General features: G+C 38.2%; 1 protein-coding gene across 1 annotated transcript in view; it reads left to right on the top strand.

The window, feature by feature from the left end:
* The window catches only part of LOC119646554 (UHRF1-binding protein 1-like), a 35,131-nt gene that overhangs the window by 10,224 nt on the left and 10,804 nt on the right, over positions 1 to 14,103 (top strand). Inside the window, 7 exon segments of the mRNA XM_038047032.1 lie at positions 121 to 677; positions 738 to 897; positions 1,448 to 1,595; positions 8,456 to 8,589; positions 8,650 to 8,836; positions 8,903 to 9,067; positions 9,126 to 9,240. Coding sequence (XP_037902960.1) covers positions 121 to 677; positions 738 to 897; positions 1,448 to 1,595; positions 8,456 to 8,589; positions 8,650 to 8,836; positions 8,903 to 9,067; positions 9,126 to 9,240 — 1,466 coding nt within the window.

The following is a 14,103-nucleotide window of genomic DNA, read 5'->3' as shown; positions in this document are numbered from 1 at the left end:
GGTTCTCTGCTGAAAATACAGCGTATTTTATTGTTTTTTCTCCACCTATTTTACAAGCATTCAAAATATTATGTTATCAAATGATATTCTACTGCCGGTACATATATCACACTTTTGCAGCGAGCGATGTTACGCCAATGTCACAAGATGATCTTACAATAAGCAGTTTTTCACGATATGCTATGTGGGCGGAACCGAGGGACGTGTGGTGCATGAAATTAGATCCTGTGTGGATTGAGTTTTTGGGTGCGAAATCATTAGGACAGGGCAAGACCATCCCATTTGTCGATGCCGTGCCTATAACACTTTGGATTCATGGCAAACCAGAAACTGTAAGGACTGAGTCCATATGAATAGGCTTAATACTTTATTTTCTCTCCTGACAGGTAAGAAACCAATCTACAAACCCTTTTGCTGATTTAGGAGATGTTCCTAACGCTACGCTCGCTGGTGTTGTACGTCCTGAATACTCGCCTCAAATTTCTCTAGACTATCACCATAAAACAGTGGCAAAAGAAGATGAAAACGTGGCAGACTTGCATGCGATTGCCCATGTGTCGAATTTGGTTAGCGTTCAAATTGACCATTATCAATTCTTGTTTCTACTACGGTTGGCTGAAGAAATGACTGAATTAACTACATTTTTATCATTGGATTCACAAAGGATCTTGCAGAAGGTAATTTTATTTTTACTTGATTAATACTATAATATTAAATTACTCCCATACCCTATTCAGCAAGACGTGAATAAATCAATTATATTCGGTTGTGTTATACCACAAGTCGAGGTAACTTTGGTGATGCCGTCCCAAACACCTGGTAAGGAATCAAGTGGTGGTGATGCTGAAAGTGTCTTACCTGACTCGGCTAGTTTGGGTGATGATTTACACATGAATAGTAAGATTTTAGTTAGCTTCATTTTTTATTTACCTTTCTCGAAATTACATCTTATTATAGTTTATCTCAATCTTCGTTTTCTTTGTGTATTAGAGCTTCAATTTCCAAATTTCACATTTGACCTATTTTGCAAATCGTGTGAATGTCTTGTAGATCTTAGCGTGTCTGAGGGAACTTTTTCTTTAACTTTATTCCACACTGAAATTGTAACGTTGCTTACAAAATCTCTTTTGCACTTGAATCTATTAACGAAAATCAATTTAAAATGATAATAATGAAAGCAAAAAAGGCATTGATTTTGATTCAGTGTTTTGCCTCGGGAAAGTTAATCCACAATTGGCAAGGTATAAATTAAATTGTAATGATTTTTCATATATCATAATATATACTTGCTGACAGTAGTAATATATAGTATAATGCACGCTATGAATTTTTTATCCGATAAATTCACAAATATACATAAAAATTATATTCAATAACGTGTGCATGGTGTGAAAAAGAAATTGTGTCCAGATATTACATATTGAAAAAATGAAACCGTTCATTCAAGGTGCGAATACAACATGGCAAACACCGCTATCTTTAGATCAAGTGAAGCAAGGAAACAATTATGGTAGTGTTGAGAGTCCATCTCCTATAACCAATGAACCACCGTCATCATTAGAAGTTGCTCATGTTTCCAATCCAAATACTCACGGGTAGGTATCCATTTTATTTTTTTTTACTATTGAGCAATTGAACTTGGGGAATATCCATATTTAAATGCTTAGTTGCATTGAGGAAAATGGAGTGGTTTGTGTAACCACCTTAGACATGGATAATGTTCGTGCACTTTGAAATTATGCACTACGATTTAGGTACTGTATCCTCAACTTACTGTAGGCAAGTTTAGTGAGGACGATCGTTAGAAACTCGTTTTATTAAGGTTTTGTGTGAAACAAAACCTTATTAGAATCGATTCGATGTCTGTCTGTTTGTTTTTTTTTTTTTTTTTTTTATGGATGGAGGTGGAAATTTTAGAAAGACACTGCCGCGCCAGGTTGCAGCAGCGTGTGGGATTCTCACCCACTAAAACCACCCCCACTTTCTCCTTGTTCCTTCCCCGCGGGACCGCCGCAAAGCATTACTTCGCGGGGTGGATTGCGCTTTACGCGACCACGCCTTCCGTTCTTCGCGTCCTCCTTGCGCGCTCCGCTCTTGCCAGTTCCTCTTGTATTCGTTTGATGGCGGTGTTCACCGCACACCAGTTTCCCTCCGATTTCAACATTTCCCGACGATGTTCTGCGGGCTTAGAGTGGTTTTCAGGGAGTTTCCAGACTCCTCCTTTCTGAGAGAAATCGTGGACAGTGTCTGTCTGTCTGTCTGTCACAGCTGATTTATTCGAAAACGGCTGAACCGATTGTCACGAAAATTGGTAGGAGTATGTGACCTGCCGTTCCCTTTACATGCAGCGACTGGCGCCATTTTGTGTTAAGTTTAAGGGGGGGGCTCCCCATACATGTGAAAGGAGGGTGCAACATTTTTTTTCATAAAATGTGGCCATGTGGGGTATCAAATGAAAGGTCTCAATTAGTACTTTCCAAAACTGGTTCAATATTTGATATTGGGCGAAACATAGAGGAGTGAGGGTTCAAAATATGACTTCCAAAAAGTGTAACAGGTCTCGTTCTCAGAACCTATCCAACCGAAAAATCTGAAAAAAATCACAGTGGTGCATCTCTACGAAATCTAGGCCTCAAAATATATCCGGTTCCGATATCTGCACCAATAAAGTTAATAATAGTGTATTTCCACATTTTAGAAATTTACCCGGCACCCCCCTTATGTTCATCCCAGAAGTACAAAATTTGGCATGCGTGTAATGAACATAATGCACAATTTGGTCAAGTTTGAAGAAAATCCAATTATTATTAACAAAGTTATAGGGGGTGAAACTTTACAATTTTTTGTGAATTTCGTGCACTCTACAACCTGCATGACGTCATCATCAGATATCAATTAGTCAATACCACAACGAAATGAGTTCATATGAATGGGGTCGCAAAGAATTATTTTGTTTTAGTTTCTTAAGCATTTGTATATGAATATCAATTACTCGAAACAGACATATGTGTATGTAGGCTATATAGTATATGCGTGCTAATGAACTTTGCGGGTAGTGCCTAATTCAAATAGATATAAGAAGTAAATCGGAAATATGGGTACGATCAATTTATATACGTGCATATATGTGTACAGTATTCGGAAATAGGCAGTTTGATTGTTTAGGGTGAGCTTAATATCTATGGCTGTAATATGTGGGTATGTCTCGTAGTTTGGAAAAATATGAAGGAGTATGTTGGATTTGTAGCTATATACAGATAGAAAAATGTGCGTTGGAATTTCATACATAAGATGAACACAGAACCTTTATATCCGAAGCGCGAGCTTCCGGTATTCCGACTTGTTCACATTCAATGGAAGACCGAGACGAACATTCCACTTTTTTATACGTTACTTGAGGTCACCCTTGTTGCGAGACACTAAAAAGACATCATCTGCAAAGAGCAGCGTGTTAGTGTCAATGACAAGAACGTAGTGGAGTGGCGAGAAGAGACTTGCACCGATAGAGACATGTTGGGGTTTGTATATACTTGACTTTTTCTACTAATAGATATTGTTGAAATGCACACCAGATGAGTATGTGCGACACATGGTGGCCGTTATTGTTTGGATAAGTATCCAGCCAGAATTTTGCTTGCTAAGAACCCAAGTCTCCGAAGAATACATGAAGACTGACAAGATCATTGCCTTGTATACTAGGAGCTTTGACTAGTCGATGAAGAGATGGTGCAACTGATGTCCGCATTCTAACAGTTTTTCCATTGCTTACCGCAGAAAGAAAATCTGATCTGTTGCTGATTTGCCTGGAGTGAAGCCCCTTTGGTATGGGCCAATGATGGGGCTAACCGGCCTAGCAAGATAGCGGAGAATATCTTATAGATGGTACTCAGCAACGTGATACCTTTTTATGTATGAGACAAATAATGCCCCTTTGCTAGTCCTCAGGCATTGATTCGCTGTCCCACACCTTGAGCACAAGTTGATCGCCTCAATATTTAACCAATTCGGCTGTAATTCCATCGGTTCCTGGTGACTTATGATTTTTAAATGATGAATTGCACGGTCTGCTTCTCCTATACTTGGTGGTGGCAGTATTTGTCCGTCGTCTTCGCCGATGTTCCGGTTATTCAGTAGTTCATCAAAGTACTCAACCCATCGCTCCAATATGCCCATTCTATCGGAAATCAGATTTCCCTCTTTGTCTCGGCAGGATGAACAGGTGCGTAAGGCGCGCCTGGTGCGGTTGCTCCCTGTACTTTTCTAGTTCACAGACCTGTTGGTTTTCCCAGGCTTCTGTTTTCCATCTGTGAAGTCGTTTCTCCGCTCGACGGTGTTCGTGATAAGTCTCCGCGCATGCCCGCGTTTTTTGAGAATGCAACATTACTCGGTATACAGCATTCTTTCGTTCCGTTGCTAACTTACATTCATGTCGAACCAGCTGTTCCGACTCCTTTTGCGACTGGGGCCAAGTATGTTTGTAGCCGTATTTATGATAACGTTCTTCGGGGGATTATGAAGATCATTTGTTGATGCTTCATCTCCAGGATCTCTGTTGACTGCGGTTATTGCGGCATCCATTTCCCTTTTATAGGTGTTGCGGAGCGCTGTGTTGAGAATGGCTTCGGTGTTAACTCTCACCTGATTATCAGTGGGGATTCTAGGTGGTGTTGTTTTTCGAGCTCGGAGCACCATGCCAACGAGATAGTGATCCGAGTCTATATTGGCCCCCCTATATGTTCTGACATTCATCAAGGCTGAGAGGTGGCGGCGTTCGATTAACAGGTGGTCAATGTGGTTGAAAGTGGTCCCGTCTGGAGAGGCCCACGTATGTTTGTGCACCGCTTTCCACGCAAACCAGGTACTTCCAACAACCATTTCGTGTGACACTTCTAATTGAATAATCCGCAGTCCGTGATCATTTGTATTATAATGTATGTAAGATGTGGGAGTCAACGTAGCGCCTGAATACGGGCTCCTTCCCTACTTGGCTGTTAAAATCCCCAAGTATGATTTTGATATATCTGGGACAGGCTTCGAGGGTTCGTTCTACTGCCTCGTAGAAGGTATCCTTCTCCGACTCTGCAGTCTCCTCTGTAGGGGCGTGAACGTTAATTAGGCTTATATTTCTAAATTTGCCTCGAAAGCACAAAGTGTATAGCCTTTCGCTTATGTTTTCAAAGCTGATAACAGACGGTTTCATTTTTTGGCTGACTCAGAAACCTACTCCGAGCGCTGGATAGCCGCTATAATATATGGAATATATGGACCAGGAAACCGGTCCCTGTCCAACGCATCTCCTGCAACGCTATTACATCATGACTATGTTGGGACAGGGTATTGGTTAGCTGCTTGGGAGCTCCATCTCTATACAGGCAGCACACGTTCCATGGGAAAATGCGCAACTCGTTATTCCTTTGTCGTTGCCGGGTTCGTCATTGTGTTATCGGTCCAGTCCTAGACTCCTGTTGTGGCTTCGTAACACGTTGTTTTCCGTGTCCGTGTGTGGGTTGTCAGCCCTACCCAACCCCCTACTATGTGAGATTTGTGTTTGTATTGTAATTGAACTTTGTTCGTACTAGCTCGACGGCTAGTGAGCTAATGTTCAATTCAATGATCCTAACAACTTGGTTGAGTTCCAATAGAAGTGCCCGGTTTGATTGGTGTAATTCGTGTTGTTATGCATGGTATGATACATGGGTGGATGGTTAATTTTTGGACATTCCTTCTCTTCATAACTTTATCGAGGCTAGTGAATTCGCGGTAGATGGTGGCATGGTCGCTTACCTTACTGTTTACGAATTTCGTACTTTCGTCCCGCACTTTGGGACACTCACCTCATGTGGGCATATATGGAGTACATTTTGCTATAATGGGCTGATGTGGTGCAATTTTGGGTACGACAAAATTGTGAGTATATACTTCCCGCGTTGAAAAAATAACCATATGTTTTTTTATGCCGAAATAGTAGTTTCACCTGCCTAATTACCATAATGGTTATAATGGTTTAAAAATTGAATTCTGACAAGGCGGAAAATTAATACGGTGATTGGTTCACACTTCATATGACGTCAAGGAGCGAGGAATTTGAATCTTATTTACGTGAAAGTGTACGGTTTAGTGTTTGTTACTTGTTACTTTTGAAGCAGTCAATCAGTTTTTAACAGAAAAGTGGGAAATTGTTATGTGAAAGGAAAATCCTTCAATTTACCTTACGTTTCGGCAGTAATGGTAACAAACTATGTTGCAAATTCTGGCAGGCACAACGTCCCCGAATAAAAAGGTGTCAAAACGGGAAGTTCAATACGTTGTTTACTGCATATTCATTATACTAAGTAGAATGATAGTATTGTAGCGCTGATTAATATTTGCCTCCATCGATTGTTTTAACACATTTTGTATTTCACAAGTGTGAGAAATTAAATTGATGCATATCTTCACCATATTGTTACATAATTGATCTACATGTGCCAACGAAAAACTTATAGAGACAATGCAGTGGGGGGAGTGCAGTTAATGTGTAAGGACAAGTTTACGGCTTTGTCGAAAATAATGCCCGAACACAGGTGCAGAACTTTCACTCGCATCTGTACCTGAGTGGAGATAAAACGTACGTAAGAACCTTCGGGCGGTTCCGGAATATTCCGCGGGATCTCTTCTCTTCTGACTTAATTTGAATTGGGCCCATTTGTCTGCTGCTTCCTTTGCAATTCAGCAGCTGCAGGTCGAATTTTCTTAGGATGAGCCGTTCTGAGATTTTGGAAGTGGGATCTAATGAGAACTGCATAAATTCCCCAAGATCTTCTTTCAACTGAAACATGAAAAATGAATAATAATGACACGAAATTGTACATTCTAATTCTAAAATTCAGTCATATATTTAAGATTGTTTATTAAATGTTAACTCACATTGAAATGATCTCCGCAACAATATAAACCTGACCGCAAAGAAACCGTAGTTCGCCGGGCGGAGGCGATCCACTTTTTTCGAATATCTCCTTCCGGAACAGCTAAAAAGTTTTTGATATTTCGCGAGTGAAATTAATTTTGACACTTTTATATTTTTATGAGTAACTGCCAGTTGCCGGTCTACTGGGCTTGGTGCGGCGTGTGACGCCATACAAGATGATGCGGGCTTTTCAGTGCTTTTGAATTTTATTGGAATTTTAAATGTTAATAATTTCAAACAATCATGTTTAATTTAAAAAATAGAGAGTTTTGTTAGGTTTAGAAGTGATTTCCGTCATGTGCAGTGTATGTGGATGGATGGATGGATGTAGACATAAAATTACAGTGGGCTTCGGTTGTTGATAGAGAGATCAAGTAAGGGAGGTCGTTTTTTTCGACTTCCATGATGATCTTTATCCTGCTATGCATCGCGTTTGATCGTTTTCGAATGTCTTCTAGTTCGTCTTTTTTTGCCAATAGTGACGACTTTGTCCACATATCGTATCCATTCCCTAGATAGATGGTATTCTTCCTCCCATCAGTTTTCAAGGTATCCCACAAACACCTCGCAAATGGTGGAGAGGGGATTTCCCAGGATTTTTGTTCGATATTTCGCCAGGCGGCGACCCTTTGACTATTTTTGCACATATACAATAACACCGGCAAATAATTCGCTTTTCGTTTTTCTGTCATTTTCACTTTGACTAAGTGAAGCACATGCTGCCTTTGCGTCGAAACTTGTGCTCCCTCGCTTTATTCCTCAATTACATGAAGCTTTTGTGCGGAGATGTATTTCTGCTTGCTTGGGCTGGACAATACTTTACTAAAAATCGGTCTGTCTGTCACAAACACTTTTCTCGAAGACAACTACATCAATTAAAAACAAATATTAGTGTTGCAAGGATGCAGGGGGGGATTGCCGCTCCGGGGTTCGAAAAATGTCAGTTACTTTAAGGACCTGATCACAGATACTACTCAACTGAAAAAAATTGCGATGGTGCACACATATGGTGTTTAAGTCTCAAAATACTCTCCATTGCGATATCTTTTCAAATTAGGTTGATAATAGTATGTTACTATACTTTAAAAATGTACTGCGAACCACCAAGTTGATCCTAAATTCGTAAAATATACTTTTTAATATTAAATTAAATGTAGGTTTCAATATAAAGCATTATACTGGAAAGTTTGATGGAAATCCTACTATTAATAACAAAGTTATAATCGGTCAAAATTGCCGCCTTTCCGTCGAATTGCTACTCTTTAAGAGCTAAAATATCAGTGCAATATCGAATTGAATACCGGATGTATTCAACGTATATCCACTACGAGCTATGCATATATGGAATCATAATGTATCCAAACACCTTGCACAAAAGGTCAACAAAATATTTCATACGTGAATCGTTGAGCCTCCGGTTTCCGACTTGTTTTTCTTGAAATTCAGGAATAATGAAATCGAAACCATGTGGTATTATTGATTTTATGCGAGTTTTATCTCTGATTTTAGGTATAATGTACAAATTCAAAATAGTCCAGTTCAAAACCAAAAACCGGAGCCTCAAGGTGTATCATCCACTTCGAAGGGTACCCGAAATCGGAACTCCCTTACGGATACAAATTTTTCGAAAGAATTGAATTCAGGTTGGGCATAATATAAGGCAGAGATATTTATGAGATATTTGAAGGCAGCTCTCATTTCAGGGTTATTGTCTATGAAAAAAGGATTCTCTAACTTCATGACATCAATTGATTCTGCTCTAAAGCAAGGAGGACCTGATGACGCCAGTGACACATTTTCCGTTTATAGTGATGTGAGCTCGGATTCTGAAAGCTTTACTATTATAATGGGTGAGGATAAACCGGCAGATTGTATGGATGTTATGTTCAGGTATATATATATATTTGGGTTCTTTTTTTGTTTTCTGAAAATATTGTGTGGATGTTAATGGTACAGGTTAAATCCTTTCACAAATGACGTAAACTTAAAAGTTTCGCCTGTGGAAGTTGCCAGCGAAGTTTGCGAAGAGCCGAACATAAAGACAAACATGTCGTCGCCATCAGAACCTTCAGAAGGAAGTAGCTGGCGTCGGCGAGATTTGGTGTCAATGGCAACATTTAGGTGAGAGTTAGTTGAACAAGTGATTAGTATTTCTCTTTAAAAGCGAGCATTCTTGAAGATTAACAACAGTAGAAGTGATAAAGGAGAACAAGGGATACTCATCTTCTATCCGGCTACAAGTATCGGCACTATCATGTGATGAATGTGGTGCTATACCCTGGGATGAGTTACAGGTAATGTCTACTCATTGCGTTAATATTTATGTTCGGAAAGTGTAAATGTCAGAAGCAATTGAATTCTATGCTCTTAACTTTTAGATAATATACTTAAAAATATCTAATATAATTAATTTATTTTGTTGGAGAGCCCAGTTCTCGTTTTGTTTCATTTTCCAAAGAAAGTGCTTCCAAGTCTTTGCTTTTCAATCACATTTCAAAAAGAGGTTTGAACTGTATCTCAATCATTATCTGTAAAAATACATACAAGCAACCAATATTTCCCTGGACCTCTTCAAAGCTATAGGTCAAATGAATGGTGGAATTCGTTTTCCCCTATTTCGTCATAAATGACTCTTGAGTATTTCCTCGATGCATAGTTGCATCCAATGATTACAGGGAAGCTTTCCAGTTGAGATCATTCTTATGGTCTTACAACAAAGCCTTCTCTACATTGTAAATATTTGCCTCTTTTTCGAAGAATCCACTTTCCTTTTATATCTAATATCACGAGAACCAAGAACAACTTTGCTCTAACTTTATCTTGTTCATTTCTAATTTTCTTTTAAGTATATGTCTTATCTTATAATATGTGTATCACTCTTTTAATAATATAAATATTTCCATAATAAGTAATCGAGCAAATATATTACTGAACCATATGTTAATGTGTTGCCATATATTTTTTGCATGCTTTCTCTTCTCTTCTATAACAAATATGCATATGTTAAAATAAACTCGAAACAACAAAATTGACAAATAAAAAATAATAATTTCTGCCACGGAAAAACTATCAATCAAATATTCATCCATCGCTCCCAATTTGACTGAAATGCGAATCGAAAATTTCTGCTTTAACAATATTTGAAAATGTTTTAATCACAAAAACCGAACACACTAAAGACTGCTCACCAATCAACAAAGGTACATATATTAGTTTTAATTTCTATAATTTGATTAAGGAAAATGTAGTTGGTTATTTTCGGTTGTTCATTCTGTTGTTTATATTCTACATTTGGTTCGTCATTATCCTTATGAAATTCAACTTTTTCAATTGCTCTTTTTGCTCTTCATATATTTTGCGAAATGCATATTCTGATTCTTGAATACATTCGTTATTCTTTGGGTTCAATATGATGTTAATTTGATTTGATTTCAGTGATTACAATAGTTTTAGCATGAATTGAAAGTCAATCTGGAAACCTGAATATACGCGAATTCATCTCTTTTGTGAAGTGTTCAAAAACCTTTGATATATGTGTGGAATTAGTGGTGGAAAATAACGATTGTATTGAGTATATGGTATCCCGAAGTCACTATTTGTTGGTGATGGTGTAGGTTGCATGCACAAGTTACACTACCATTACGTATCGACATGGAAAGCATGAAAGGATTATTATTTTGAACATCAAGCCTGAGTGTTCTTGGAGAAGAATAGTTTCGGTGCACAGAAACGTCGACGAGTTTATAATAATCATGCAAATAAGGATCAAGTCAATTCAGTTGTGTTTTTATGCATCTTGTTAGTCCAATCCAAAATCCGTGAGTGAATAATCTTATTCTCTTTCCACAAACAGATTCATTTTTCTTTTTCTTCAACACTATTCTACACTTCAACACTATACTATTCGGTAAATTTATTGTCCTCATTTTTATTAAAGCCAAAACCTTATAGTATTTATGTCACGACCTGCCCCGCTTGATTGTTCAAATTGTGCTGCATTTAAGTAAATGCGTAAATGCAGAGGGGGACTCCTCGTATTCTTGCGATGGAAATATTTTAATTAAAACTACTTTGATTTCAGAAAAAATGACTGTTGCCGAGACTTGGTTGAACATATTCCTCATTAAATTTTTAGAAAAATATGCCTATGTATTTGCAAAATCCTTGAATGAAAAAGTTTCGAGTGTCTTGATTCACAATCTCATGATGACTATGTTATACATCGATCCTGGACTCATTCAAAAACAAATTAATTTATGGCGATTATATGTAGCCCAAACATAGTCGAATGTATGTTTATCAAAAGTGTGAAGCATGTTGTGGGGCAGAGAGCCTTCTGTAAAACATAGTTGGTTAGTCATCGTAACATGTGGATACGGACGGTTCCTCCAAGCAGAAGAGAAATAATTTCGGACATATATGAGAGAGAGTGGAAGAAGCGGATTATCGTTAAGATTCCAAAAAAGGGCACCCGTTTTGAGTGTGATAAATGTGTGGCAAATATAACAACTAAAATAATCCTGGATCATATCAAAGAACATCTCGAAAACTTGATCGACAGACAGGCTCGTTTCCGCTCCGGATCCTCCTGCATTGAGCACATCAACACCATACGGATCATTTTAGAACAATGTGCGGGGTTTAGAGCTTCGCTGCACCTGCTCTTTTTCGATTCCGAAAAAGGTTTCGATGCCATTAATAGGGAGTCTACCTGGAGGGTTCTGCGCAGGAGGGGCATACCGGAGAAACTAAGAGCAGCTGGTTTAGAAAAGTAGAGGAGGAATGTGGACGTCTCAGGTAGTGATAGGGGAGACTGAAAGGCATTTCAAGTAACCAGGAACGATGGCGCATAAGTGTGGTTGATGTGCTATACCTCAACAGGGGGTAAATGGTTACCATATATATGAATTTCCTATAAAACTCAAAACCTCCTCTTGCCCATCGTGCTCTTCACCGAACTTGGGTAAAGTCATACTTTTTGTTGGTGATTTGTTGTAACGGCGTCATGGATTTTCTTGACCATCTTGTTTGTTGAAACGGTTGTTAAACAGTAATACATGGACGATTACGCTGAAGAGGAAGCATTTTATAAGTGCCAAGTACTTCATAGCACCTTAAACTTAACTTTTTTTCATCTTCCATGAATTACGAAAACGCGTTTGTTATACCGTAAAGGAGTAAATAACGGAGCAAAAATCTAATTTGAAACTTTTTGATGACGAATGACCGTATCATTTTTCGAGTACGCAAGTTTGATAATAAAATAGAATTATGTCATTATTGCTAATTTTGTATTCCACCTTGGTCTAAAAATTCTCAGAATTACCACTATGTGGCGCTCCTACTGACCCGATTTAAGTTTTATTCCTTTTGATATTTGCCACATCTGTTACTGATATTCCCCCAAAATTTCAGTGTAAAAGCTCAATAGTTATAAAAGTAACGCTGTGTTGAAATCAACGTTAAGTTGCAGGCAGCGATTGACTATTTTCTCTTATTACAATTGACACGGCGCGGAGGCTGCCTTGGTTGGTCGTCACCCTCTACATGTCATTGTCCCGGGTTCCAATCCCGGATCATCATAGATATTTATATTCGATTTTTGCTGCCCCATAATAAAACTGAAGTGCAGTCTTATTGAAAATCAAATAGGAAAATAAGGATATTGAAAAGAGATGCTTCTCTATATTCCATATAGAAGTGAACAGGAGACATAAAGGATTTGACATTGTTTGTGAGGTAATGCAGGCAATTTGGAGTAAAATCAACTTCTTCCTATTATAGTGACCTGAAACGAATACCTTAAATAACATTTCCCGTAACATTTTTTATGTTTAATATCAGCTCTTAGGCCTGACCTATGACTATGACTGCTCGAATCAATGTGTTTTTCTAGCGCCTCTTGGCCCCCTTTTCTTCCTTATTTAGGTTTTTCAAGACTTCATTCAAAATTTATTTTATTTCATTTTCCATGTATAATCTATGTGAATAAAAGAATGACTTCACAATAGACGACAAATGCACTTGATAATAAGCATCAGGTTAATCGACATTATATCATCTCATTAGTCTGCTCCCATATCCATATCTTGATAAGTAGGCTGCTGGAAACTTAACTCAATTCACAATTTCCCCTATACTAGTTATCATGGCCGGCTTTTGCTTTAATCTAATTTTTCTATAGTCCTGAGAACTTTGAACAATGACAGACGGATGAGTATTCTCCCCATCCAATCCCCTATCCTAAGAATTTTACGGGGCTATAATTTTCTTCAATTTAGTTCTCTGAAAACCTCGCTTTATGCATCCGAAGAAAAAGATATAGGAAGGAAGATCTCCTGTATTGTAAGTTTTTATTAAATAATGAGTGATTGGTTTCTCTCTGTATATTGTCTATAATCAAATCAATAAGAATCAAGGTTTGATCGATTTGTATATATATCTCAACACCAACGTCAAGTTGAAAATGTTCTGGGCTAATGTTCTCTCGTTGCTGCTATATAGGAGCAATGTGACATGTAGCCATTATTCGAAAGCTAAAAGCTCTCATCAACACCTGTATGCATCGTCATCCGGTAATCCGGACCGACTAAATTTCGAACAAACAATGTCATGGGCGTACGGGCCATATATCCGTAAAAAAATAAGTTTGCTTGTTGGTTTTAAAATTTTGCCAGCTATTATAAAGGTCATTAACGGGCAATCATTTATGCTACAAAACTTTTTTTTTTGGTTTTTGTTATACGGCTTGTCAATACATTTGGGCATTGCAATTCTGCGTGCAAGATTTTAGTGTGACAAATTAACTGGGAAAAGTCTTGTATCGAAAAGGATCTATTAACATGGACCGCCTCTGTATCTGACGCTTTCCACGACATAACCTCAAAATCCTTTTTCGGATGATTTTATTTTCCAGTCCAAGCCCTGATATGTTTAATGATAAGCCCACACCACGGTCATACAGGATATCTTTGTCTCGACTAAATATTATCCAGTTATTTTTTAAGAACAACTTTACGATCAACTTCTTCTAATGTTTCGTCATCGTTCGTTTTCGCCTCTCGTTCCTTTTTCGTCGATATTACCTAACTTATATCTGGTGAAAGCCTCTGTCACGGTAAATGAGGCACGCCTCGAATATGTGATACAAAAAAGGG

The sequence above is a fragment of the Hermetia illucens genome, chromosome 1, assembly GCF_905115235.1.
Source record: "Hermetia illucens chromosome 1, iHerIll2.2.curated.20191125, whole genome shotgun sequence".
NCBI lineage: Eukaryota > Metazoa > Arthropoda > Insecta > Diptera > Stratiomyidae > Hermetia > Hermetia illucens.
The sequence above is the reverse complement of the archived record's forward strand: the minus strand, read 5'-3'. Positions and strand labels throughout refer to the sequence as shown.